Raw genomic sequence first — 27,436 nt, 5'->3', positions numbered from 1 at the left:
TTTTGTTCAAAAAGTTAGAAAGGACAAAGCTAGTGGGGACTTGCTGAAGAGCATCTCTGCAGTTGCCTACTAAATAGTGTTTGCACCATCAGATAGACGTGGAGCTGTACAATCTCCAGAAAATACAAAAGTAGAGCTCAGGAATCTGGATCTCTGAAATTGAGTACTCCTTACACAGAGCTGCAGGCTCTCTGCTGTGCACATCCAGCACAGAGCAGCCTCAGCTGCCAGGCTGCTTTTCCCAGCTGTGACCCTCAGGTTAAGGATTTGTTTAAGAGATGCATTGCTGGACTTGTACCTCCCAACTGAGCTTCTACCAGATCTTTTATGTTGGTTTTACAATGTCATAAAGGGTCTAAGTCTGGGAAGCTTCAATCTTTTCCAAAGCAAATAGAGAGTAAAAAGCATTACCCCAATTTTAAAGCTTTTCATTCTCTAGCTTAAGAGATATGTGAAACATATACAGGCAAAAATGCAAAGTGTCTGTTTCCTGATCTAGGCCATAAACTACAGAATTTGAAGTACTTCATAAATAGTATTAACTGACAGGGCTGGGTGAAATCTCAGGCAGAAAGATATAAATAACACAACACATGAAACTGGAACACTCCTTTGTCCTCATTCACCTAGAACTACAGATCCATACAGCTGTCACTGCTGCAGAGCAGGGAGACCTTTCACTTACAAGTGAGCTAAGCCTCTTACTTTCATTAAGATACAGTCTGATAACTAGACTTTTTGAATTAATTTGGAACAATGAGTAGTTCAGGCTTAATGAAACCTTTAATCAAAGATGTTAATAGCATAACAGCATCTATGCACATAATTTCAAAGAGCTTTGCCTGCCCTGTCTCATTTCTCATGCTTCATGCTCAGTGTAACACCACATTGCATTCTGAAATTAATACACAGGAAGTCTGTCTTTGTCTAGCAGAAATCTGTACAAACACTCACAGACAGTGCCATTCAATGCACTACAGATCTGTGAGTCTTTGAATATAGCCAGTGAGTGTATCAACCTTGTTAGCAATTTCCCTACAAGTACACCAATATGTTGCACTGCTGTAAAGAGTAGTAATTTTCACTATGTCAGGGGAGCACTGTTTTTATTTTCTTCCAGGATTACATTTTTTCCCTTTTTCCTACCCACCTGTGTCCATGCTGACAGAGGGAAGCTGACTTGGGAAGACTATATTTGCTGCAGTTGTCCTCCTGCAACAAGGCAGCAGAGACACAACTGCAGAGTCACCATCTGCTTTCAGAAATCTGTGCAGTGCCACTTCTCTTCAAGAACCTGCAGTTCCACTGTTTTAAAAGCTGAGCTTCACTGCTAAAAACTGCACAGCTGGCCTTATTTACCCCAAATCCACGGTCAGCTCTACTGCTGGCTGCAGCTGCTGGTTTAAGGAGATGCTGCCCAGGCCCACGTTGCCCCCTGCTCCTGTTTTCCTCCAGAGGTCACAGCCCTCAGGTCTCCAAGCCTCTTGCACTCTGTACTACTTGCAGCCAACTGCAACTTGTAGATGCTTCCCAACCTCATTCTGTCAGAACGATCTGATGGAACCTAAAAAGGACTTTTACATGTTGGATCATTTTGACAGAGGGGGATTACAGAGTAGCCATGCAGAGATGGAAGCAGAGAACAGATAACCTCCTGCAGATGCTGCTGACAGGAAGCTGAAGCCAGGTTGGGGCAGTAGCCTCTTCACCTCAGTTTTCTGCAACGAGAACAATTTGTCTTACTGCACCCTAAGGCTTTTTCTTGCTGAACTAAAAGTATGGTTGGGAATTTGCCCATTCCCTGGCAGTGCAGGCAACCACAAAGCAGCAAGAGGCCACCCCAGGGAGAAGTGCAATGGCAGCAACAGGGATGGAGCAAAGTCTGACTTCTCTGCCAGCCCACTCTGTCTCAGGCAGGGCTGCTGAGAGCTCTGCTGATGGCACAGATCCAGGCAGAGTGCTGACCTGTCCCCAGCACAGTCCTCTGTCCAACTGTGCTCCTGGTAAAGACAAAATGTAGGTGAGATTTTTCCTCCCTATAATTTCCCACTGATGGGTCTGTCCCTGCCTGTGAGAAAGTGGGAAAAGGAGCTTTATTCAGCCAATAACTGCCTTTCAGTCAGTTTGGGTTTACCCCGCTGTAAGCTATATTTAGCATCCACGTAGACAGTTTAACATGCCAAGCTTAATTCTCAGCAGGGCAATCAACAGCCCCTAGTACTGCTTGCTGATTTTTCATTTATGAAAGGAAAGTGAGAAGCAAGCAGAAAAATAATTCAAAAGTAAAACCTCTTCACTTTTCCAGCTGCCAATAGCTCAGAACTACTTGCCTGGTGACTCTAAAGCAAAGGCAATAGTCTTCTATCACCACCTCACATTATTTTTCCAATAAACCATATTCTTGTGGCTGTAGTGACATTGACATAGCACAGTTATTTTAGAACTGCATAGTTCAATAACACCAAATCAAATTACAGATTTAATTTTCCTTCACAGACAGGACAGTTACCTGCTTGGCTTTTTCCTTCAAGGCAGTCAGCTGGGAGCTGTTAAAACCTGAGACACCCCCAAGAAGTTCCACATTTTTGTCAAAAGTCCCTGGATCCATGCATTTCAGTTCCTGAACTGACCAAAAGACATTTGCTTCTCCTAATTTAATGATTTCATTTGAAGAAGGAGTTCTGGTTCTCAGGCAATCTGAAAAAGGTCAAATAGCAAGAGTTTTCATCGAAGAGATAACAAAATAAATCAAAGCAATATTGATATTTAAGAGAGCAACAGACTATGAAAATTTACTGCTGCTGATGTGATATTGTTAAATTAATTATTTTGTAACTGAAGAATTTAAAAGAATATTTATATTATTAATGTTCTGGATATAAAACTATCAGTATCTTGCAAGTTTCTTTCAAGTCTAATTCTCTAAAGGCATCAAAACCCAGGCAAGGGCTTGTTCTGAGTTTAAGCCACCATTTGCTGGGAGCCTTGATTCAACAGAAGTGAAATGCAAATGTTTGGGATGACCCTGGTGGAAATTCACCAAAAGAGCTTCAGCTGAATAAACATCACATTCAAACAGTGGATCCAACTCAACATGAACGAAACAGGCATGAGAGGTCCTTGCATTCTGAAATGCCTGATAGAGATATATGTCTTGTAAGACTTGCCTGACATTTAAACAAGGTGAAGACAGAAGCTGATGTGACAGAGAAGCATGGTGCTTTTTTGCTATGTCAAGCCTGTTGTTAAAATGTCAGGATCTAGAGAGGGCTGTACACTTACCACAGCACTGTCTGGACAGACAAACTGCCTTTAAAAATCTTATTTACAGTCAGGTTCCAGGCCTATGCATTATCAAACCAGACAGTTTCCATAGTGTGTTTTAACAAATCCTAGTCTTTGTTGACATAATCTACCTCTAATGTTGATGTAAAGCAGAAATAAGAATCCTAATGTGGTTGTTTACTGCTCCCTCTCCTGTCACTAATTTAGGAAAACCTTATTAAATAATTATCTAAACCAAATAATCCCTACATGTCTTTGGATATGGTCATCACCAGTAAAAAGCATGAATTTCACAGATGTTGTGCCTCAGCTAATCTCCCCCAGATAAATAAATTAAAGCAAGGATGTACAAAGTAGATTTGTACTTTTAGAGGAGGCAGAGGAGGGATTTATTTGCATCAAAGGAAGCTGCAGTAGTGGGTAGAACACTGAAAAGATTGAATCTGTTGAGCAAATGAAAATGCTGCTTCCACTGTACCAGCTGATCTTTTGCTCTCCCTTCACCTCCCTCTTGTGCAGCTGCATTGTTTCCCTTTCCCCTGCTGCAGAAGGTCAGCTTTTCTCATGTAAATAATGTCATCCAGACACGGCGCAGCTCCCTTCCCCAAGTCATGAAAACCTAACACTAGGTGTTCTTGAAAGAAACTCATTGATTTTACAATTTTTAACACACAAGATACACTGATGCAATTAAAGAGGGAAATACTAATTAGATTTTTGACCTGGTGCCACTTTGCTGTTCCTTTTGCTATAGATTTAGTTTGATGAAAAACATATATATATACACATTATAACATCTCAGTGCTTGTGGTGAGAAACCTGAATTATTTCTCCAGCACTGCCACTGCCCTCTGGTAGCATCTCAGACACACAGTTCCCTAGTTTTGCTTTTCATGTTCCATCTTGCCTTAAGCACCTTAAAACCTCCTTAAAACCTTTGCTTTTAATCTTGATATAGACATAGATGCAAGAACTCTGTAACTGGTAATTGCTACTGTTATTAAAATTAGCTCACAACTGGTCTGTGAGAAATGCAAAATAGCATTGGTGGAATTAAAAGCATCAATGTTATTCAGGAGTAATTTTCATAATACCCAATTTTTTAGTGATTTACAAATCAGTAATTAAACTTCATTCCTTACTGAAACCACTGTGTGAGTTGTATGGAGCTGATGAGATTATGTTTGATAACAGAAGTTCAATACCATGTTTGGGCTGCAGAAGCATTTCCTTGAACAAACAATCCTTCAACTTCTCATCTCCAAGATTCCCCCCAGTTGAGCTCGTGCACCCCAAGTGGAGACTGAGGAGCCTCCATGGCCTTGGAACCAAGATATCCTTTGACAAAGACCCTCAGCTTCACTAGCATTGCTCTTGCAATGCAGATGAGAGAGCTCTGCAACTGCACTGGATTAGAGAAGTCTTTGGGATTCATGTAGATCCGGAGGCTTAAAAAACCAAAACACTTAGGGACACAGGCATACTGAAATACCTGTTGCTGAACCTCCAGTCCTATGGCCCATGTCTAAAGAAATATGGCTTATGCTCGGCTGATTTACTTGTTTAAGGAGGAGTGAATTTCATGCATACAGGTGAACTAACCCCTTGCTATTTCACCAGCTGAGTCCTGCTTTTTTTAGAGCCTGATGATCATGTAATGACTCCTCTAATAACTGAGTTCATGTTTTGTTTCAGGCTATGAAAAAACACAACTCTCAGAACTCCCTCCACCTCTCTCTGCCTATGAATACAGCGCTGTAAGAGGCAAATTCATTCCCAAAGACACACAGTCATCATTCAGAGTTCCTGCTATACAAGCAGATGGATTTCCAGGGTGGCTCAGGGCTTGCTGAGAGCTTGAACCTCTATTCTGCTAGGCAGAAAACCAAGGGGGAGATTTTCAAAGACAAAGGCAGACAAGATCAAACTCCTTGAATATCTTTGGGTCTAAATTCCCATTGGTGCTTTTCAAAAGCTTCTCCCACAGCAGGATTGTTTTCCATGGCATAGGATGCCACTGCTTACAAATTCTGCCTGGGTGAATTTCAGGTAGGAGAAAGAATAGTTGTTGTTACAATAGTAGAATATACTCAGAGTATCTATCTTATATAAAGAAAATAATCCATTTGTCACCAGAGATTCTAATAGATTCGTTTGGTTGCTAATTAAAATACCTTTTAGATGATTACCAACTTTGTCCATTTGGACAGAAAAAACACAGTGCCACCACTGTCAGATTTAAGAACAGATCAGTCACCATATGCTCATGTCTGGCAAAGGATTAACTATGTGTAATCTTTTGGCACAATGGTAACTTGTCACCTTCACAGGTTTTTAATTCAAGAGGCTTCAATTAGATTACAAAGTAAAAAATAAAAAAATAAATTCAAATCATTAATCTTTTTCCTTTGTGCACTCAGAAGGATTACAGGAAATGCTTAATTATGCAATCTTGTAATGAAAGTTTCAGCAATTGGTGCATTATACAACTCTGATGAGCAGCAGAATGAAGACTCTCACTGTTTCAGCCTGAAAGTCTGTAAGTTACTCAATTCTTCACTTTTATCGTTTGGGTTCTCAGAAGGCATTTGATGACAAAGTGAGACAAAGTCTGTTTGAGCTGCACCATCTCAGCCCCAAATGGCAGCACTTTGCAGAGGCCCCCAGTGCAATACTGACCAGCTCTGCTGACAGACAGGCGCACGCTGCCAGTGCCGTTGGAGACTGACTCGAACACAGCTGACAGAAGCTCTTCAGCTGAAGAAACTGGTCCAATTGCCTTTGCTATTTGTAAAACGATATCTGGGAACTTCAAAAGGAAATAAAGAATAAATAAGGCTTCTCTCCCTTTTAAAACAAATCAATTTGTGGAGAAAGACTTGTGCAGACCTCAGCAAAGCAGGGGTTAGTAACAGTTCAGTCTCGTCCCATTGTGCAGATGTTTCAGAAAAGAGTAATTGGCTGCTACTGAAAGGTCATTGGCAAACATTTGAAGGGGAAAAATTAAGAACAAAGCAAATTCTGAGTGATTCTCCCTCCTGTATGCCCTCCCAGCTTCTGGCAACACCTGAGCACTGGCTGATTGGTGTCTGAGTCCAGCCCCTCCTGGAGCAGTGAGTGCCACCATTTTAATTTGGGCTTCATTTCACTTGCCTTCAGTTTGCCAGATAAGTATATGAATTGAGGATAGGGACCCAATTAAATTCTGAGAAGTAACTTTGACCCGTTTGCCTTCTTTAGGCTGTTCTGACCTCTCTCCTCCACCCTGCTAGACACCTTCCTTTCCTTTGACGAGTCCAATTCTATCTGGTCAACTATAAGCATTATCTCCAGTGGGAAAGCTGCTAACTGTGTTCACATATTTCTGCTGAAGAATGAATCCCTCATTCCAGTATAGTTTACTCCTATGCATAAAAAAAATTAAGATTATATGAACTAAAGAGGGCAAGGAAATTACAAAGTGCAATGCTGAGGCCATCAGATATTGTTACTTGTGCTTTGCTGGCCCCAGGGCAAAGGGCCACATGAGTAAATGCTAATTTGATCAGTATGATCCATTAATAACAGGATAAGAAACACAACTTTTATGGTTGGAAGGCAGAAGGATAGAGTAAAGAGCACTGCAAGGTGTAAAGTACTAAAAATGAGTCTGCATCACTGTAAATGCCCCTTTTTTCCCCTATGTGACAATGTACAATTGTCATTCTACACATGCAAGTAATTGTTTATAGTAACATTACTCTCAAGAAGAAATCTCTTTGATGGAGTCAAGAATATGTGAAACATTAACACAGGTTTCCTTGACAAAAGAATTATTTACCTAGTCCAGCATTCAGGTTACTTAATTTAGACTGCATTACGACATTCACAAATCCAAGTTCAAAAATATATGTTACAAATTTAAATTTTTTAATAAAAGCATACCTTTTCAGCAAGGACGTTTAATTCCTCTTTTGACAACATAACTATGAATGGTCCAACATCTAATGTTGTTTCTGCTGTCCAGTTGTTTGAGGAGCTGAAAAAATATTTTGAAAATTTATATTAATAAAGAACATTACAAAAAATACTAAAACTTCAGTGTTTTTATGATACTTTATCATATAGGAAATATAATTCTATGACAATGTGATGATTCATTGTTATAAGCATCAGATTGCATTTTCTCATCTCTCTGGGCATAGGGCATTAGTGGAACTCACAATATAATCAGAAAAAACCCTTCAAATATGGTAGTGATGGAGCTCTCCTTCAATAGTCAAGTGTTCTTAGCATTACAGTGTTTGAACAAGGAGAAATAGAAATTTTGACAGAAATTTTAGCATTTTCTGTCAGTTCATATTGCAATAGTAGTCTGCAAAATGGCTATCAAAAGAGAAGTAGAAACATCATCCAAATCTGACAAATGTCAATCAACCCATTTGGGGGGTGACTTAATAAAGCCCTTAGATAAGTTATTTTCAGCCTGACAGAGCCTAGAGAAGAGTGCAGTAACAAATATGTAACTAACTTGTGTTCCCACAAAAAATTTTATTTGCTTTGTTGCTCCACTGTGAGGATATTTAAATATCTTCAAAATTAAATTATGTAAAATCTTATTTAGCACAGTGTGCCACAAGTCAATAAAACTGATTTGTATCAAGATCAGTGCAGGGATGGGATCTGCTGGAACATACAGCTATCCTATCACAGAAAAATTCTGACTAGCAGGAAGCTGAACAGCATCTAACGTGATCAGGTGGATCAAGTGACTGACTTCAGGGTGAAGCAGTGGTTAGAAACTGTGCAACCAGTCTCCCTTTTCAAATGCAAGATACTTCCAAGGGACAATGTAAAATAGAAACAGTATATTCTTGCCAGATAGAGGATGGCTTTGTTCTTTGCATGACTGATATCAGTGAGGTTCCATTTGCCCTCCTAATCTGAGTCCTTAGTGACACTCAAAACACTGCCCACTCTAATGCTGCAGATGCTCAAACTTTACATCCCTCTGCTTCTTCTCTACTGTCTCTTATTACCACAGGTGCTTGCAGACTTCTTTACTTGTCTTCTCACACCAGCACACCAAGTACCCCACTTCCATTGTCCCATTCTTTGCCTTCCTGCACCATTCTCTGCTTGTAACCCCTTTCTCTTGCCAGGCCAGTGAGTCTATTTGCCAGTCCCCCCCTAAACATTACACTTTCTCTCCTTTTCTCCTGGGACTTAAGTCATGCAGGGTGTCCTTGGGGTTGTATTTTGTTCCACAGTTATCACATTACACAAGAACAGCAATGTGATTCTAGTGGACAAGACTCTGAACTTGGGCAGTGACAGACACTGCTTTGTGCTGGTTTCACTGCAGTTCATCTGGGCAAAGTAAATGCTTGGTGTTTGCAGGGCCTAACCAGCATCATGACCACAGTGGTGTATCCAATACCTTACCCATATAACTGAAGGAGTTTGTATTTAATTTCAGTCTTCTGCTCGTGGCTGAGCTGTTGGCAAAATTTGAATTGATGTAGGGCTGCTGCCATTGCCTTCAGGGACATTCTGCCATGTAGAAAGGCTGGAGTTAAGTGGCAGATTAGATTTCCAAGGAGGTCAACATCATATTCATCAGCAACGGAGCTGTTCTGAAACAAGAAGCATTTGCCCTGTTGGCAGACCTAACCTGGGCTCTTGCCCTGTACCACTTAGCTGCATCACAACTCATTTAAGCTATAAGGAACAAAGAAACAACAGTTTGCACTGGCAACTTAATCTACATTTTCTGCTGAGACTGCCTTACATTTTTTGTTTTACCAATCCAACTGGTGATATTTCATAAGCACTTCTCAGAGCTTTCAGTATTCTTTATTCCATACTGAATCACACATAAAGAATGTGACCACCCAGCACCTGCAGAGCTGGTGCAGTTCTGTCTGGCAGCACAGCCCTCACGTGGCCCCTTGCAGCAGAGGGGCCCCAAGCTCTTGCTGTTAGAAGGCTGAGCTCTAAGGGGCTTCTCCAGCAGCTGCCAAAACACTGGGGATTATACAGCTGGTACTGTGTGTAAGGACAGGAATAGCCACAATTACATCAAAGAACTAGTTTCCCCTAAAAATTGGTGAGTGCTGCAGCTCCCAGACAGCAGAACTCACAAAATCCTCCTGGTACCATCACCTCTCCCACAGAGCTTCCTGTGCCACAACAGCTCTGCTTGGACTGGCACTGCTTGGACCCAGGGGAACAGCTCTAGGTGCAAACTGGTCAGCTCCAGGCTGTCCTGGCCAGCAATGACATTTCATGAGAACACTTTGTAACATGCATGGAGTCAAAGAAAATTGCTAAGCAAGCTATAAAAAGGTTTCCCTTAAGGAGCAAACAATAACATTGAAACAATACACAAATCCCCTCCAAAAATACAGATGGATGGGTGAAAAATTCATGTGGTGACTCTCTCCTCCTCCATGGTGTCTCCTCCTCTGCTGACCCCTCTCAGCCATACCCACCAAGCACTCCTGTACTTTTTGCAGGACAGCATCCCTTTTGTGAAGGCTTGGGTTCAGAAGGTCCATTCCAGTCTTCCCCACACGTTCAAGGAAAGGGACACACAAAGGGCCTGTAACATACTCCAGGTACTCAGAACTGCAGAAAGAATTCAGAAGGTCTCAGAATGTAAACCTGACCTTCCTAAACCCAAAACCATATGCATGAAATCTGTGATGACAGAAGTACTTAGAGACAAGGCTGGACTTGAAAAATCATAAACCAGACTGGCCAAAAAAATTGTAATTAACCCTTGCCTTACTTCAATATCTATCTTCCAGTCCATCAGGACATGAAATGAACTTCAAAAAATGGCTAAGAATTATAAATAGCTGCAAGTGTATGAAAGTGCTCTGAGATGCTTTAACACCATATGGAACAACAGTTTACAGGTCAGAAGCTTTTCCTCTTTCTCTGTTTTATTAAGAATAATTCTCTGATGAATGAAAATGTGGTGGGTGGCCTGAGGACCACAAGTAGTTTTAGAGTAGGTTTCCTTTTTATCAAAATCCAAAAATCCTGACAAATTAAAAAAAAAATTATGCTCTTCTCCACACAGAGTGGCAGATAACCTTTGCAAATAAAGCCACAGCCCACATCTGCACAGGCCCAGCCTTGACAGGGTCTGTAGGCACCAGTAATTTCTGATGGTCCTGAACAGCCAACATGCAATTGTTGCCAAATAACTGAGTGCTGCAGTTTGTAGGAAGCCTTGCATTAAAGTCTTCCTATTATTATTTTATAGCTGTTAAATAGAATAGAGCCTTTTCAAATGGAAGACTTTTCTTACTTTGTTCAATTAAGAAATATTCCACAAAAAGAATGGTTCTCGGTCCCTTTTATCCCCTTATGCACATAGAAAGAAAGAGAGAAAGGGCAGAAGAGACAGAAAGAGAAAGTGAGAAAGAGACAAGAAAGAAAGGAAGGAATTAACAAATTTTACAATTCAGGATTTCTCATCCATACACAAGTTATTTTTTCCTAAGGAAAAAAGCTGTCACTGAGAAGTTTTGCTAACTTACACAAATGTCTTGAAACACACTGGAATGTTTCCAACCATACAGAGCGATATGCTTCAGCAGTATCCAGTGGTTTTGTCTTATATATCCACTCTCAAAAAGACCCCTAAACAAATAAGCAAACCTAAACCAAATAAGCCTACCTATGGGGTAAAAATCCACCATTGTGATAAAAATGTACCGTACTAAAAGACACAAAGTATTACCAACTTTCACTTGAGACAGATTTTGCCTACAGTCAGAGACCACTTTTGATCAATTACCATTTATTTGAATCATCAGTTTTCTTAGGACTGAAGAGATTATTTGAAAAGTGCTCAGAAGTTAAGGCGGACTAAGATGTAACTTACGGAAGCGCCAGTAAGAGGAAGGGAGGAATGGATGCATTGGAGACTTTCCAAAATTTCCAAGCCAAACAATTAACCTAAAGGCAACAAAAATGTAGGATCTTAAACCTCTAGCAGTTTTGAAGAAGAATAAAAAATATGGCTTGTTTATTGCAGCATATATATAAATTAGCATATATAAGACTGTGCATATCATCTTCAGAGAGCATTTTTATCTGGGTTGTTTTAGTTTTCTTTTTGTAGACATCAGATATGAAACATTATATATTTGGGAACATGAGAACATTCGTATGTTTCTGAAACTTCTATGTATTTCCAAACAGATTACTCATGAATTAACAATTCAGAAGGGCTGTAGGAATTTCTTGCAATTTGTAAGTGACAAATGAAATTGTCAAAATGAAGTATGTTAATAGACAAATTCACACATAAAAGATTTAAATAAAATATGCTAACAGACAAGTTGAGACATACAGGATTCTGAAAAAAAAAATCCCAAAAAAACCAAAGACAAAATAGAATGAACCAAATTTTAATCTACCTAATTTGGATATTGGGTAGTATGTTTATGTACATAAAGTCTTTTTTGTTTGTTTACCTGATATGGAGAAAGCAGATGAAGATTAATTTCAAAGAATTTAAAATTTTTTAAAAATATGTCTGTGTCCATACTTTCAAAGAGTTGACAAGTTACTCCTTTCACAAGCTGTCCTGTGCTGATAGGAAAGGCAAATTTCAATCTTATGAATATTTAAGCAAAATCTAGTCCTTACTCTCCACAACCCCATCCTAAGACACAGTTTCTTCACCTCTCCCATTTCCTGTAATTAAAAAGCTCTTGAAAGTAAAAATGCAAACAAATTGAAAAATACCAACTTAAAATACCCAAACCTCTGCAATGCTTTGATCCTCATTTTGGTTTTGAAAACCCTTTTTAATAAGGAAGGTGAATTATCCTGTGGTATACAGGAATGAATAAACATAAGGTAATACATAAAAATCACATATTGTTTATCTCAAAGTTGCTTTCATCACAAAACTAGTCTTAAACCCCATTTCAAAAGAGATACAGCTCATACCTTACAAGGTCAACAGGATAGTTTTCCTTGGACAGTAATTCATACAGATACAAAGCCTGAAAATAAACCCACCATAATTAAAGGTAATTTTAGTTAATCCAGTTATAAGAGATATAAACTACTGCAAGGTTTTTGTACTCTGAGCTCTCTTATGTACTCTAAAGGTACTTCTGTGGTCCAGCTTGAGCAACCAAAAGGTTTGGCATCCAGTTTAGATGACTTTTTTCTTCACAAGACAAGCCATCACTGACTGGCATTATGGGATGATGTTAAAGCTGTACACAGCTCACAGCCACTCAAAAACTTAGGGCTGAAGGGAGCTCTGAAGATCATCTGATCCAACCTTTAATCTCTCTAGACCTTATATGCAAATGTCTAATATGCAGTACTGGAAAGAGACAATTTACATGGCAGAAACTTGGGGGCCTAAATTCAGCATATTAATGCTTCCTTTTCCATAGCACTGGAAAAGTGCTGCCTGGGCTTTAAATGCCCTTTGGTGTTTATGTTGAGATTTAACTGGGGCAGTTCCTTCCTTTTACCTGTGTTCCTTGAACACAAAGACATTACACCACTTCTCCAATTCTCCCATCACACTAAATTGCAGTGGAATGGGAACTGCATAACAATTTTTACCTGGCTGCTTCTTAGTTCTTTTTCTTTCAGCATTGAAGAATTATATCCAGTTTGCTTCCATAAACCAGAAAGAGAGACTTCTTTAAAGAAAGCTCCTTGTATATCTTTGACTGATGAAGAAAAATCTCCAGATGCAGCAATCTAAAAAGAGAAACACAGAAATACATGGCATTTCTGAACTGATGCTTAGATTTACAGGATTTGCCCTTCTTTCTATTCTGTGTAATATTTCTCTTAAGAGGATAAAGGAAAAACACAACAGTATTAAAAACTCAATGAAATAAGCAAGAGAGAGCCTTCAAAATACCCTTGGAGTTCAGAAAAAAAGCAGTAGAACCATTAACCATTGAGCTAAAGGACTTATCTTGGTTTAATTCATGCTCTACAGTTCTGGTTATGGTGCTCTTGTGCAGAGAGAACCTGCCACAGACTGGAGTTAATAATCACCTTCCTGAGGATGCCCTGTTGCTGTGCAGGGGATAAGTCAGACAAGTACTGGGATGTTGTGCCTCGAATAATCTGAGCCAGCTCCCTGGGGTTCATGCTGTGCAGTGACCGGGTGCCAATTCCTGTCACCAAGGCACCCATTTGGCTCACGTTGTAAAATGATAAAACCTGCAGGGACAACAGCACAAGCAAACAGGAAGTTTTAGTGAGACCAGCAGATGTATTTAAAAGCAAAAGTCAATAAATAAAGCAAAACTATTCTTGTTAAATACTTAATACATTTCTTGCCTGGGAATGCATTTTCTGTGTCTGTCCATGGAACAAATGCCTGAAGTGTCTCAGAAGTTCCTTTTTCTGAAACTTAAACCAGGACTTAATTCCTTGCATTACAGTATATTTGAATATACAGCCTCACATCTCTGATCATGCAAATTCTGTTTAGGGCAGTGACAAAATGATATAGACAACTACCAAATCCAAATACTCATTCTCTCTGTTATTAGAGAATCACTTTGGATGTACAATCTTGGATGCTTTTATTTGATTTAAACGTATTTTCCAGGCCACTAACTAAATTGAATTCTTATACTAAACTTTTCAAAATCTACAGTTATTGTTAAGAAGAAGCCATTTCACTTTTAAAAACAGAAGGTAGGAAAGCTGTTATCAGAGGTACCTTTTCATAAGAGAGATATTTACTGGATAAAATCATGACTTGGCTCTTTGCCCACCCAGAGACTTGGTTTAATGTTGCAACAGCATTATGCACTGCTTCAGGTGACAGAGATTCCAGCTCACTTGAAGTTAGTCCAACCACAGCATCTGACAGAGATCCAAGGGTATCATTCAATGTCTGGTTTTGCATGGCAATGTTCAGGAGCTGATATTTGAGCTAAATAAAACAAAAATAGCAGATCACAAATAAAAATCTGCCAATAACCAATTACCATTACCACCCAAAACATTAACTGGACTCTCTGGAATAGGCACTGGCAAATATTCACACACTTCATAAAATTTCAAAAATAGAACCACAGTTGTGAAAGGTATATGGAACAGGAATATGAAACAGAATGAGAAAATAAGCACCCAAAATGAATTTCTATTCTTTGCATTCTCCAGAACTATTTTCCCTTAAGTCCCAATAATTTTTCACTCATTTCTTTCCTTATTTAAGAACATCTTTCCTCCTCTGTTTACAGGATTATGTTAGGCAAGAAGAACAAGTGTTGTACACACCTCATGAACCTCGGCCTGGAAACCTCTCAGCTGATTGCATTTAATCATTTGATGAAGTAGAGCCCGGGCCACAGCTGCATCCATCTGTTCCAGGTCATCATAAAAACAAACCAACAAACCCAGCCTATGGAGCAGAAATACATTAGCTCCCTTCTGACATAAAAGGTGTCACTGTTAGGAAATGGAAACACAGCTTGGTACCCTCTCCTTGTGATCACAGCTTGAGCCATTTCTGTTTGTCATGAGTGCCTGAACCTGCAGTCCTTAAAACTTAGTCTGTAATGGGGGTATGAGAACATGCAGTGGCCTTTGTATTCAGCTGAAGCCTGCCTGGATTGCTTGTGCTTGAGAATTTACCTGTCCTGGTTCCATTTGTTCATGGCTGGATTGTCCCAGTTAATGACTCCACTTCCCTAACAGTATGATCTATAAAATGATGGAGGGCTATTACTAAGTCTCTAGAAGTGGCTTGCTGAGTTCTTATCTGGTTTGATTGGATGTTTTGAACTCTAAGTCCTGCTTGGATTCCACATGCAACACAATCCATTTGTGTTTCAGAGCAGCAGCTGGGGCATGACATGGCCTCTTTATCATTTTAGGATTAAACAAAGCCTGCTGTATTTCACATCAAACACAGGACTGGCCAGTGGATGGAGACCTGTCCAGTTCAGCACTGGTCAGGAGAAAGCACACTGAGGCTCACTGCCCACTTGTGCCAGAACAGCAATCTGCAAGGCAGGGTTCTGAACTGAGCTCATTTTCCTTCACAGTCCCCATGCTGTAATATTTAAGTCAACATTTCCATTAACCTTTGTAAAGTGCAACCACAGCCATAGTTTTTGGAGAGGAGGAGTCACACTACCATGGGGAAGTGCCTTTGGTAGGTGTCCTTCTGGCTTACACCTTGTGCTTATTTACTGCCTTAACCTGCAGCTCTGCAAAGAAAGAGCTCTGAATTGTGCATCACTGTGTCTGGATTTTGAACTTGATAGTGATGGGGATGAAGTGGTTTGTAGGAAGCCTGAGTCAACTCCCTGTTCCTGTAAAGTCAGCCTTTGCTTTTATAATTTACACAGAACAAGAACCTCAAAGGTATGTCCAAAACCCAGCTTTCCTTCTACAGCCCCTGGTTTTTCGCAGTTCAGTGAGACAGGCACAGGCAGAGTCTGGGCAGTAATGTCCAGATGTGAATCAAATCATCAGTGGACAATGCTGCAGCACTACCACAAACTCAGTCAAATTCTGCAGCACATAAAGGCTTTTAGTTCCTCCAGTGCCTCAGCATCAACCTGCCAGCGATATAACAAAACACTGCTTCAGCAGCACATCTGAATTAATGGGAGATCATCAAACCAACATACAAATCAAAGAAACATCTATAAGAGCATTTTTATAACAAATAATTACATTCTGATGCATTATTGCATAGCCACCAAAAGCTCTTAATCTCCTTTGGGATTAGCAGAAATGAATAACACTACTTCTTAAAAGTAAAAGTGCATTTAAATCAACAGTATGGTTAAAATGAGTAACATAAACTAAGCGTGTCGTAAAAACGGAATATATTAAGGATTATGGAGCATGACATTTCTCTCATCTGTGAGAATGTGGCAGCTCTTGTGAGTGACAAAATAATTTTTAAGATTTCTGACATTGAAATTTAGAGCGTGGGCATAACTCTTCTCTCTCTTACTCCTCTGACAAGAGCAATGCTTCACGGAAGTCATCGAGCTGCACTGCAGTAACAACAGGAGCTCTGAAGCCATAAAGCATATTCTCCATTAGTTTAAAACTCCAAGATATCCCCCAAGGAGACTACAAATAATTTCAGACAGCATTGTCTTGGGACTAAATACATCCATTGATATGACAATGTAAATGTAAATGTGGAGTGCAGAGCTCTCTCATGCTCACTGCGTATTTATGAGTAACAGCAGTTTATTTTTGTTTTTTATTAGTGTTAAAGTTAGTTCAGTGCAGATTTGACAGCCCTGAAAATTCAGTTTCCTGCTTACACACCCTAACATCCAAACATATTTAAGCATGGCTCATCTCTACACTGCAGGACGAAGAGGACAGCAGGGCAGGCTTTACACCGCTTCACTTTGTGGTTCTCTGGTGACACCCACGTCAGTTTAAACCCGCTTGCAGTCCTGGCTGGCAGGAGTTGAGATTTCCTCCTTCAATCCTAACTGTAACATGATTTCCACCAAACACCTCCATGTTCTGTGATTCAAGCAGCCAAGACAACTCATGTCCTGCTGTCCCAGTTTATTTTATTGCTCTATGATGTGGTGGAGCTCTGCCTAGGTCCCCCAGATACTGCTGCAGACTTCCTACAAATGCTACAGGCATCTCCTTACTGTGGAGCAGGAGACAAAGCATTAGCTTATTAGGCACACCTCCAAAAAATCATAAAGTACCAATTCTTCACTGTTGCTAAACAGAGCTGGATTTCAGCCTAGATTTTTCCACTGGAATGAAAAAGCTGTGCCATGCTATCAATTTCCACGTTCTCCTTAGTTAGTCGTTCCATCCATACACAGCCAGAAAAGAAAAAGCAAAGCAGCCTTGCCTGTAGATAGTTGAAGTGTTCCTCATATCAAATCCTGACGAGTTTATCCTTTCCAGGAGGGCCTGTGCAAGCTCTGGTGTGATATCATACACCGTGTCCAACTGCTTTGTCGCGTTGTCGTAGCTAATGAACAGTCTGATCTGGCCAGCACAAACAAAACCATGCATCAGCACTGTGAGACAATGAATCCTATAAAGTCTGTGTCTCACGCTCAAAATTAATTGAGCCTGTTCATGTTATAGAGAAAGGAAGAAGATTTGGATACACCAGTATTTCTGAAGGCATAGTTGAGTGAGTGATTTGAGTGATTCTCTGCCAAAATGTCATATAATTTGAGGGTCTTCTATCATTGGTCCCTTTCAGTAGAAGTCACGAAAGTCTGATACAAATAAATAATTACATATTAATGACAGGCCCTTTAAAATTAAAAAGATAGAAAAAATTGTAAAGAATACATTTATATTTCCCCTCTGTAGTTTCTCTTTATAATTAATTAATTAAGATATATTAAGTTATTTTTCATGTTTAAGTTTGCATTTGTGTTCATATTGTTTGCAGCAATAATATATCCAACCACACTTTGTTACTTACTTCATTGAGACTAATTTTCGGAATTTCTTCTAATGGGAGATGGACCATGTATCTTCCCAAAATCCATAAGCTTTCTGCACCGACCCAAGAAGTTGATTCATTGAACTCTGTTTTGTACAAATAAATACTCACTACAATGTTCAGAAAGTAATTACTTTTCAAATATATTTTACCCAGTATATTGTTATTGCTAAATAATAAAAAAATCTGCAAATCAGAAAAATCCTTAGCAGAGATAGTCAAATTCCCTCCATTTGCTACATTTTAGCACCAGACTTTTATGAGTCCATACATTTTTTAATAAAAATGAAATAGTGCTTCAAGTGTCTCAAATTTTCTCATACAAAAATAATTAATGTTTTATGTTGTCGAAACAGAGAATGGATAAAGTGTAGGACAGGAAAAATTTACCCAAAAGTATTAAATATGGAGCAGTGTTTTAAAATTCACTTTTCCTAATAAATTGCATTATTTAAGAACATCAGGAAGGCATAACACTTTATGTATCTTATATACTATTATTGATGATGCCACTTATTACAGCAATATGCAATAGCAATAATGGAGAAAATGAAAAACTGTTCAAATACCTACATGGAAATGGGCTGACAAAACCACAAAACACTGCATAACAGTTAAAAAATAGCATTCATTAAGTAACATTCTCCCAAGGATTGAAAATGAAATCAAGATCCAAATATCCCTGAGAAAAAACATATTTATGGACTCCATGGGTACCCTGAGCCACAAAGACTATTTTCTCCAGGCTGTTGTCATTTGGATGGCTCAGTGTGTGACACCTCTGAACACTTTCCTCGGCAGTGCTGATACTCACAACTCTGCTAAAATAAAATCATCAGTGCACTTTGAAGAGTTTCCAGTGCTGGGAAAAATCCAGCCTGCACCTATCAGAAGCTGAAGGACTCCATGAAGTGATTTTTTTGAAAACACAGATCTAAGATCCTTAACTGAGACAAGATGATGATCCCAGCAGACCAGTCAGGCCTGCATTTTTAAAGTGGTATTACCTCCCACTACCCAGAATATTACAAGAGTTGAAAGACATGGCAAGAGTGCTAAAGAAAAAAACAGCAGCATTTAAGGATGTCGACTGTGGCCTCTAGCAGAACAGACTTGCAGTTACCAGCCATGGCAGCTGTGATCCCCAAAAACTGATCCCTATCCCAGGTGGTTCCAGTGCTACCCACATATAAAGTGAATAAATCACCCTCCTGCAGGACTGTTCCTGCACTCTGCTGTGGCCTGGGGAGTGCACATAAACATGAGGGAGCTTTAGACTTCCAGTCCAAGTGTGCCTGCCCAGGGCTGATGGTTCACATGGTCACAACCAGCTGGGAATCAGCCCACACTTGGTGCCCTGGGGGTGGATTCACCACATATGTGCTGCTTTGGGCAGGTGAAGCAGCAACCAGGAGGAAAAAGAGGCACAGCAACTCCCAGTCCCTCCCAAGCTGTGTGACTTGCACAAATTGAGGGTTCACCAATGCTTCAGACACAACTCAAGGCGATGCTGAGGGATCTTCCCAGGACTGCTGAGTAGCACCAGGCAAATTCTGCATCTTTGCTTCCCCAGCAATGCACTGGCACTAACATCACCTCACAGCAGCAGCATGAACCTCCCCTCCACGAATTACTGGTTTACTCCGATATTTTGAAATGGCAGGAGACCCAGGAGGCAAATTTAGCTCTACTAAAGCAAGTGAGCATTTAACCTTTGATTTCTAGGGAAGGAGGAAGAACACACACATCTGTAAGTCTAAAATGCTCCCAGGACAGCTGTGCTGGGATGTTCAGGGAAACCCAGGCACCTGCTCTGATGTTCAGTGCCCTGCACAGCCCCCTTGTGGAGCCCATCCTGCCTGCCCCAGCTATGGAACAGCTGTTTCAAGCACATTAGCCAGGCAAACAGATGTGGGAATATGCATCCAATCAGAATTAATTAACTTTGGTTTTATCATGTCCCTTTGCTGATTGAGTTGGTGCCATGTGCTTTCATAACATCCTGAATTTCTTTTGTGTTTTTAAACAGTGCAGTGGATAATGTATCCTGAGCCAGAGCTGTTTTTCTCATCTGAACAGGAGCTCAGAAGAGAACAACATGCCTTGGCAGAGCACCTGGCCACTGTATCCTATTTCAGACTTAGAAACAGTACAGAGAGAAAAGACTGGAGTACTAGAAAAAGACTTTGTGAATAGCTCCGTGCAGAAAAGAAGAAGAGTCCATTGGTTGCACTTGATGATCCTGGAGGTCTTTTCCAGCCTTAACAATAGCATGATTCTACTCTACAAGTTCAAGCATCTCTGGAGAACTATTTGTCATGAATAACAAACACATTATATTTACTCTGTTCTGCAGAAAAGGTATTCCAGGCAGCTCTGTTACACAGACCTGTGTTAACTGGGGAAACAATTCAATACAATGGACAGGCCTTTTGCTGAGTGCTTTTATCTGATGATAAGCAAGAAGAAAACTCTTTGTAACATACCACTCATGTTGTAAGATTTCTGTAGAATCTGCTTCATCCAGCCATAGAGAGCTCTCTGAGTGCTCGCTGAGGTTCTGTCATAGAGGTCCTTGAATAATGATGATCTAAGTAATAAACAGGTTTGTTAGTTCACTAATGAGTTAACCATTCATTTTATTTAATGACACATGGACAAATGATTCTAGAAACAGCATTCTTTACACACAAGCAGAAAGCTGTATCTGGAAAACAGACTGAGACCATATAGCAATCTCTTTTTTAACAGTCAGCAAATCCAACATAGTATTAATTGTGTCTGAAAAATAAATGGCTTACAAGTTTCTGAAAGCATCCTCCAGCAGAAGGTTTGGGAGACTCCCAATGACATCAGGTTGGAGATAGTTCACTCCTGACACACGCAGAACCTGACTCAGGATATCCACACAGTCCAGGGCACTCAGAGCCAGGAAGCATTTATCCAGTGTTACAAGGAACAAGGTCCTGTTTACTCCTGGGCTTTGAAAAATTCTCTCTCTAGTCTTGCCCCAGTCAAGAATAATATTTCCTATTTCCTGCAAGCAACAAAGTGTTAAATCAACATCTCTGATCAATTCAATATATTGTTCATTTTGAGGCCTGACAGAAAGCACTCTACAAAGAATATGATGCTGTTCTCATGAAAAACAGCTGCAAACTACTGGTTGTTTGCATAACTTCAGATAATTCCTTTCTGGCATTAGGTAGAGACCAGCTTGAATTTTTTTACAAAACCAAAATTAAACCCAGAAAGATATTTCAAATGGCTGATTAACAAAATTACTAATTTCACTTTCTTTAGCCATCTCAGCTCTCTTTCCAAAAAGCCACCAAAAAGAAGATACTCCCTGAGAGTAACTGGCCCTACCTACCTTAGGTGTTACTGTAGGAGGGTGAACTCTTCTCTGGAGATGAGTTTCTCTCTATTGATTACAGTGAAAATCCAAATGACTGACTTGGACTTGCAGCAACCTTTAGACAGTATGAGTTAAATGAACTAAGTCTAACCTAAGAGGGGAGGGAGTCCTGGAATCCAATCCAAGCCAGGTAAGCAACTGCACTGTGAGCCCCCCAGTCTGTCCCTTTCCATTTGTCTAAACCACTGACAGCAGCTTTTCCTTTTCACATGTGGAAATTCACTTACAAGATGCTCCTTTTTGCTGTTGAAGAGGTACTTCATTGCAGTTTGGAACTGCTGCTGATCAAGCTGTTGCAATTCAGACAATAGTTGCCTGGGCTGGTATAAAAGGTTCTTCAGGTAACTTTTTATGGACATCTAAGTATAGAAAAAGATGTGTAAGATACATAAAACATACTATTGTACTTTTACTCCCTGAAAATCTGTGCTCAAGGAGAAGTAAGTGCTTAGCTCTGTATTGTCTGTGCTGCCAATGATCAAAATAACTATTCTCCACACAAACTGAAAACAAAAATAATCTAAATGCATTCTGAAAGACAGTAATTTTCAAATCCTATTCTTGGCTTCATGAACAAGTCCTCTCATGGGAGCTTTTTAACAAAAATGCCTCAGTTTCTCACTTCATAAAACAAGAATAATAAAGCTTTTCTGCTTCACAGAGCAGAGCTGTGAAAAATGAATCTTCTAAAGAGCTAAAAAAAAAGCCTTAAAAATCAGACATCATGTGCATGTTACTTAAAAAAGGGAAGGAAACGTGCAATTAGATGGGAGGAAAAGTCTCTACCAGATCATAAGCCAAAAATATTCTCTCTCACATCATGCTGCATTACCAGTTAACAATCTCATGCCTGTTTTGAAAAATTTAAGGGGAATCATAACATTGGAACAGAAATAAATTTAAGGCTCATTAGCAGCAGACTGGAGTAAAATCCCTTCTATTTCCTAACAGAATTATTTCAGGATTGGTTTGGAATTTGAGTTGCAATTGCTCTTTGCTGCATTTGCTTAACTTGCATTGCCACCACCAAATATTAACACAGTTCCTTTTATGCCTCGGGGTTCAGCCTGCTTAAAGCCTCGGGCTGCCAATAAACCTGACAAAGGAAAGGGGCAGTGGCAGGAAAATGTAGGTGAGGATGAGCTGTGACAGCGACACAGAGCTTGGGACAGGTTTCAAGCACTGTGGAGCTTCTGGGAATGCCTGAGGCTCAGGGATGGCACAGTTGACACTTCCCTGGTTCAGGGTGTGCAGGGACGAGGGAGGGGCTCAGGTTTGATTAACTGGGTACAACTCCACTTAAAGCAGCTCATCACTAACCCTCAGCAGCAGGAGGAGGAACAACAACTCCTTCCTGCATCACTTCCACATCGATAATTTACAAAAACAACACTGAGAGGAGCTTTAAAACATGGAAGCATTTTGTAGGATCCTCTGGATCCATGAGGAGCAGTGTGAACTACAGCCAGTCAAAACCTGGGAGAAACCTGTTATTTTCTGGGGAAACAGCATTGATGTACACTCAACTCAGAAACAATTAGCATGAAAAATCCTAATTCCTGCTTTCCATCAGAGGAAAAGCAAAAAGAATTGTTTTTATTTCTGCCTTGCATACTCCAGCAATGTCTGGGGAAAAAGACAACCTATTCCTATTTCTTATTTAGCTGCTACACTGTAGGTGTATGAATTATCTCTATCACTGACCACCTAGCTTTGGCTACAGAGATAGGTTATGTTTTTTAAATTCCTTTTCAAATAAAAATTTTCATGCATCTTAAATATCACAAACCTGCAGGCTGCTAAGAGTAAACATAACTTCCTGGGCATGAAAATATGCCATGACTTTTGTAAGCAGATCTGCTGTCCAGACATTAGAGCTGTAACAGAAAACAGGATCAAAAATGCCAGTAAAATAATATAACAAGTTAAATAGCAGATTACAAGAGTAAAAAAGAAAAAGGGTAACAATGAGTGATGCTAACACCATAATGACTAAAGTATTCAGTTTTTTGCCTATCCAGAGTAATAGCTGATCTGTTTAATGCAACGAAAATACATGGTTCAATGAGGAATGGAATTAATCAGTTTTTTTCCATCTAATTCCACAACCACACACAATAAACTCAGTTTTCCAAGGTGTTGCCATTAGTACCATCTCCAAGGCATGTGCTTTCTGGCACCCCATTATGCCTGCTCTGATCTGCTTGCACAAAGCACAGGGAGTAACTGCTGTGTTTCCTTCAGCAGAGTCATTAATTTCACTGTGTCTTCCTTACACAGACACTGATTCTCTCAAAATATGTAGGAGTGGAATGGTCTTTGAGGCTTATCCTGCTCTTTCAGATTTGGACAAAATTTGCATATAATTCAAAAGCCACCAGGAGCTGGAGGATGGGGGATGATGTGAGAATGAAAGAAGGAGGTGGACAGACAGCTGGAACTGCATCTAATTTCCTTAAGAAGCCATTTGGACACATGTGAGCAAAGTTAATTATCAAAACTTCTGAAAACTGTAGCAAGTATTTATTTTCAGCCTCATTCTATATTTTTTTCCTTTTTCGTGACAAACAGGTTTTTCCCTGCTAACAGGAAGTACTCCTCCCAGGAGACCTAAATCCAAGTAATCATGGGTGCCAATTTCATCCCATCTATAATGTTCCAGTTTCTGTGGATATGAAACAGATCATATCTGAAGTGCAAGATAATGTTGAAAAATCAAGATGGGGAGAGTAATACATTACCTTTGAAAATACAGTGTATCTAGGAGGGCTGCACATGAAAAATGGAACATAAAAAGTGATGGTGAGATACTGAGTTTTAATTCATTTTAGAAGCATACGTGGGAACAACTGTGTACATTACCATTCAAATATTTCCCAGCTATTACTTCCTCCTAAGGAAAAATTACAAATATATGTAATAAATTATTATTTTTAGATTATAATATAAAATGTTAGTAGAGAGATCAAATAAAAATACTAACCACAGCTTTGTGTAACAATGGAGGCAAATCTGTAAAAGATTATCCCATTATTAGAAGTTAATTTAATGTTTTATCAGTCAATTGTGTTACACAAAAATACATTTATTGTATGCAGTGATTATATACACACATATAATTTATTTGCAAACATTTAATGCAGTTTTGATTAAGTTTATTTACAGAAAAACAGTGGGGGTAAAAAAGGCTATTCAATAATAATCAGTCTTGATGAAATTATTTGCTGGTAGAGCTCCATGAAGCCAAGAGAGCAGAGACCATGGTCCCAGTTACTAAACAGCACCAAATTTATTACACACAACTTTTTCTCTGCTACAAATACACCCCTCAGATAGGAGTTCTGGTCTTACCTTCAGAGTTCTGACTGTGAGTAATCTTGGCATGATTAATTGATATCAACAAGAAACACATCTTCAAAAGTCTGGACATTTCTTCTGGTGTTTTTAGAATAAAAAGATATTTGGATTGAAGAGGAAAATAGGAAGAACAGAGTCAAAATGCAATATTCACCCCAAATTTCATAGCTATAAATCAGAGACAGCCTACGCTATGGAGTACAGATAGAGATCAGAACAATCCAAAGCTGCTTGCTCCCAAGTTTTTAATTTAGATCTTTTTCTAGGATAGAGATACACTTTATGCAAACACAAGTCCACAAAGAGTGCATGTGCAGAGTTATCTCCCTATAGCAAGTGGCTCATTTAATTTTCTCCCTTGTAGCACCATTTATTTACCAAGTTACACTGCACCTAAGTATGACTTCAATGCAGTTTTGTTAAAACAGGCAAACAAATCCTTTTAAAATCAGATAAAACAGAAGAGAAATTGAATGAAAAAGGAAATGATAAAGAAGCTTCAAACAAACCCTAAGCTTTTCCTAGCCGGTTAAGCTGCAGCATCACTGCAGACTTGGTCTGGGACCCTTCATTTGCAGATCTCTGAACTCAGGGCTGGAACAGCCTGGCCCTGGTCTCCTGTCCCTGCAGGGTGCTGCAGGCAGGGAGGGGGAAGGAGCTTCCCCTCCATGCTGCCACATTTGGCAAAAAGGGAGAAAACACCCTTATGCTCTTCTGAGGCAGAGGGAAAGTCAGACATTTGGGAAACTGCCCATGTCACTTCACCTGGACAGGTCAAAGCCATGGTCTTTGTACTCACAAGGTGTCCCATCAAAGTTTCTCCACCACCACAGACACAGTTTGTGTGGAAAGAGATGTTTTGGTAGCTCTTGCTATTCCTGCTGCCCTGTGCTATGCAGCATAAAAATCAGTGAAAGATAAATTGTCTGAAAGGGCAGTAATACCCAGAGCTTTTCACTGGGTTGTCAGTGATTGCCACCAGAAAAAAACTGAGTTTCACAGTTGTCCAAAAAAAAAATGAACGTGTTGCTTTTGGTCTAGTTCTTGAAGGACAAGGATACACACAGAACTGATGCAATGGGGTGGAAAGGAAGCAAAGACTGGGCAGGTTTCACTCACACAGGAGTTTCTGCAGGCACATCCCCTCCTCAGCTTTGAGGGCCATCAGCTGCTTCAATCCACACTGCAGAGAGGATTTTCTGCCTGGCCCTCTGCTCAGCCTGAGAATCACCACCCCCACAGGTAAAACAACAAATTAATCTGAGATATTAGATGATGCCTCCATCCACAGATGGCAACTTCTTACACTGGGATTAGTCCCTGATTTTACAAATGACACACAGGGTCCCACTGGCCGACTTGGCTGTGACCATAAAGAGACTTTGTTAGGTTTTGTCTCCCTTTCCCTCATTTCAAAGCTTTATTTGCAAGACACTGAATTTCTGCATTTCTTTCTGTTGCTGAACCCTGCACTCTGTTTTTCCCCCCAAAAGTTCTCTGCCACAGCTCAAGTTACAGATCTGAATATTTGATAAATGACACCTTTCTTGGACTGTTTAATCTCATCTACCAATGTACTCTTTTATAAAAATATCTTTCAACAAGCCTCCAGCAATACTTCAGTCTATTGCAAATACTTAACTCCAGTCTTGTAACAGGAGTGACTCAAACTGACAGATGATGAAAAATTTAAACATTTGACTTCAAGAAGGTATCACCTCTGTCCTGTTCTTACACACACTGAAACCCCTTTCAGCTACTCTTTTGGGAGCACCACAGTAAATGTCTCTCATTCAGATGTATCTGGTTTCCTAGACAATGAACTTGTGTTTGTTCCTGCCTGTGCCCTAATAATTTTGCAGTAAGGTTTGATTACTCTGCATAGGTTAAATCATGCTTCCAATGTCAGTCCCGGTTTGCTTATTCCAATTCATTCACTTTGATGGGGGAGTGTATTTTAATTAAAGCATGCTAACTTAATATATAGGGGGATTAGATGCTAAGGAAAGTGCTTTTTCATCCTCACTCAAGCGGACAATCAGCAGGGCACAAAAAGAGCTGTGAAAAGCCCTGCCTGGCAAGCCAATCTACAAGATGAAGTAGTTCATTTTTTGAGTCAAATAGGTCGGTTTGCAGCTCACAGCAACTTCCAGACAGTCCCAAATCACGCTGTGGGGATCTCCTGCAGATCCCATCCAGCTTTTCACCCGAGATCATTCCTTGCATATGCTGTGATGAGATTTCTGAGCTTTTCCAGCTTTTCCCCGGAGATCATTCCTTGCATATGCTGTGATGAGATTTCTGAGCCTCCTCGCAGGACTCCCTGCTTATGAGAAGCTCCCAGATTGCCTTCTCCTCTCACTCCCAGAACAGCCACCCTTCCATGTACAGAAATCCTAGACATTTTATCACTCACTCCATGCAGTCGCTGCCTTATCTGAAGCTCGACAACCAGAAAACTGACCTTACAATCACAACTCTTGCTGATAAGCCCTTGCACTGCCGGTGCCCACCTTCCCCCTTGCACCAGGGCTCTGAGAAAAAGCACCGCATGCAGTGGCGCAAGCCGCAAGGGGTGCGGGCTGGAAAGGGAGAGAAGGGCAGGAGAAGAGAAGGAGGGCCAGGACCCCAGAGAGCCTCACCTGCCTCTGCCGTGTGCGCCTCGGTCCCGGCACTGCGGGAGCTGGGCGGCTCCAGCCAGGGACCCTGGGCGCGGGGCCAGGCCCAGCACCGCCCTGCAGCCTCAGGCGCGGCCCGGCGCCCTCGGGGCTCCTGCGCCGGCCGCCCGGCACTCCCAGGGCAGGCAGGAGGGCACTCTTCTGTCCTGAGATGAATGAAGAGAGCTCAACAAGCTGTGCAGGGGAAACACAGGGCTGGTGCTGCCCTGCTCCCGCATCTCCCCAGCCCAAGCA

The 27,436-nt window shown here is 40.4% G+C and overlaps 1 protein-coding gene across 5 annotated transcripts in view; it reads right to left on the bottom strand.

The window, feature by feature from the left end:
* The window catches only part of OTOA (otoancorin), a 37,625-nt gene extending 10,440 nt beyond the window's left edge, over positions 1–27,185 (bottom strand). Inside the window, exons 1-23 of one of the 5 annotated variants that reach the window (XM_068206965.1) lie at positions 27,167–27,185; positions 24,519–24,602; positions 24,151–24,179; positions 24,030–24,060; positions 23,909–23,936; positions 22,957–23,044; positions 21,395–21,526; positions 20,551–20,786; positions 20,236–20,339; positions 17,729–17,835; positions 17,138–17,277; positions 14,563–14,686; positions 14,000–14,215; positions 13,324–13,491; positions 12,877–13,017; positions 12,241–12,296; positions 11,760–11,877; positions 11,165–11,238; positions 9,759–9,894; positions 8,710–8,900; positions 7,210–7,303; positions 5,965–6,094; positions 2,510–2,697 (exon numbers count right to left, since the gene is read on the bottom strand). In XM_068206965.1, coding sequence (XP_068063066.1) covers positions 2,510–2,697; positions 5,965–6,094; positions 7,210–7,303; positions 8,710–8,900; positions 9,759–9,894; positions 11,165–11,238; positions 11,760–11,877; positions 12,241–12,296; positions 12,877–13,017; positions 13,324–13,491; positions 14,000–14,215; positions 14,563–14,686; positions 17,138–17,277; positions 17,729–17,835; positions 20,236–20,339; positions 20,551–20,786; positions 21,395–21,526; positions 22,957–23,044; positions 23,909–23,936; positions 24,030–24,060; positions 24,151–24,179; positions 24,519–24,597 — 2,610 coding nt within the window. In that variant the 5' untranslated portion in view covers positions 24,598–24,602; positions 27,167–27,185. Of the gene's footprint in view, positions 1–2,509; positions 2,698–5,964; positions 6,095–7,209; positions 7,304–8,709; positions 8,901–9,758; positions 9,895–11,164; positions 11,239–11,759; positions 11,878–12,240; positions 12,297–12,876; positions 13,018–13,323; positions 13,492–13,999; positions 14,216–14,562; positions 14,687–17,137; positions 17,278–17,728; positions 17,836–20,235; positions 20,340–20,550; positions 20,787–21,122; positions 21,238–21,394; positions 21,527–22,956; positions 23,045–23,908; positions 23,937–24,029; positions 24,061–24,150; positions 24,180–24,518; positions 24,603–25,643; positions 26,695–26,988; positions 27,050–27,166 lie in introns of those variants that run through there. The other 4 variants (XM_068206963.1, XM_068206964.1, XM_068206967.1 and 1 more) reach the window with 4 other exon arrangements.
* Positions 27,186–27,436: the final 251 nt, after the last annotated feature.

The sequence above is a fragment of the Anomalospiza imberbis genome, chromosome 16, assembly GCF_031753505.1.
Source record: "Anomalospiza imberbis isolate Cuckoo-Finch-1a 21T00152 chromosome 16, ASM3175350v1, whole genome shotgun sequence".
Classification (NCBI taxonomy): domain Eukaryota; kingdom Metazoa; phylum Chordata; class Aves; order Passeriformes; family Viduidae; genus Anomalospiza; species Anomalospiza imberbis.
The sequence above is the reverse complement of the archived record's forward strand: the minus strand, read 5'-3'. Positions and strand labels throughout refer to the sequence as shown.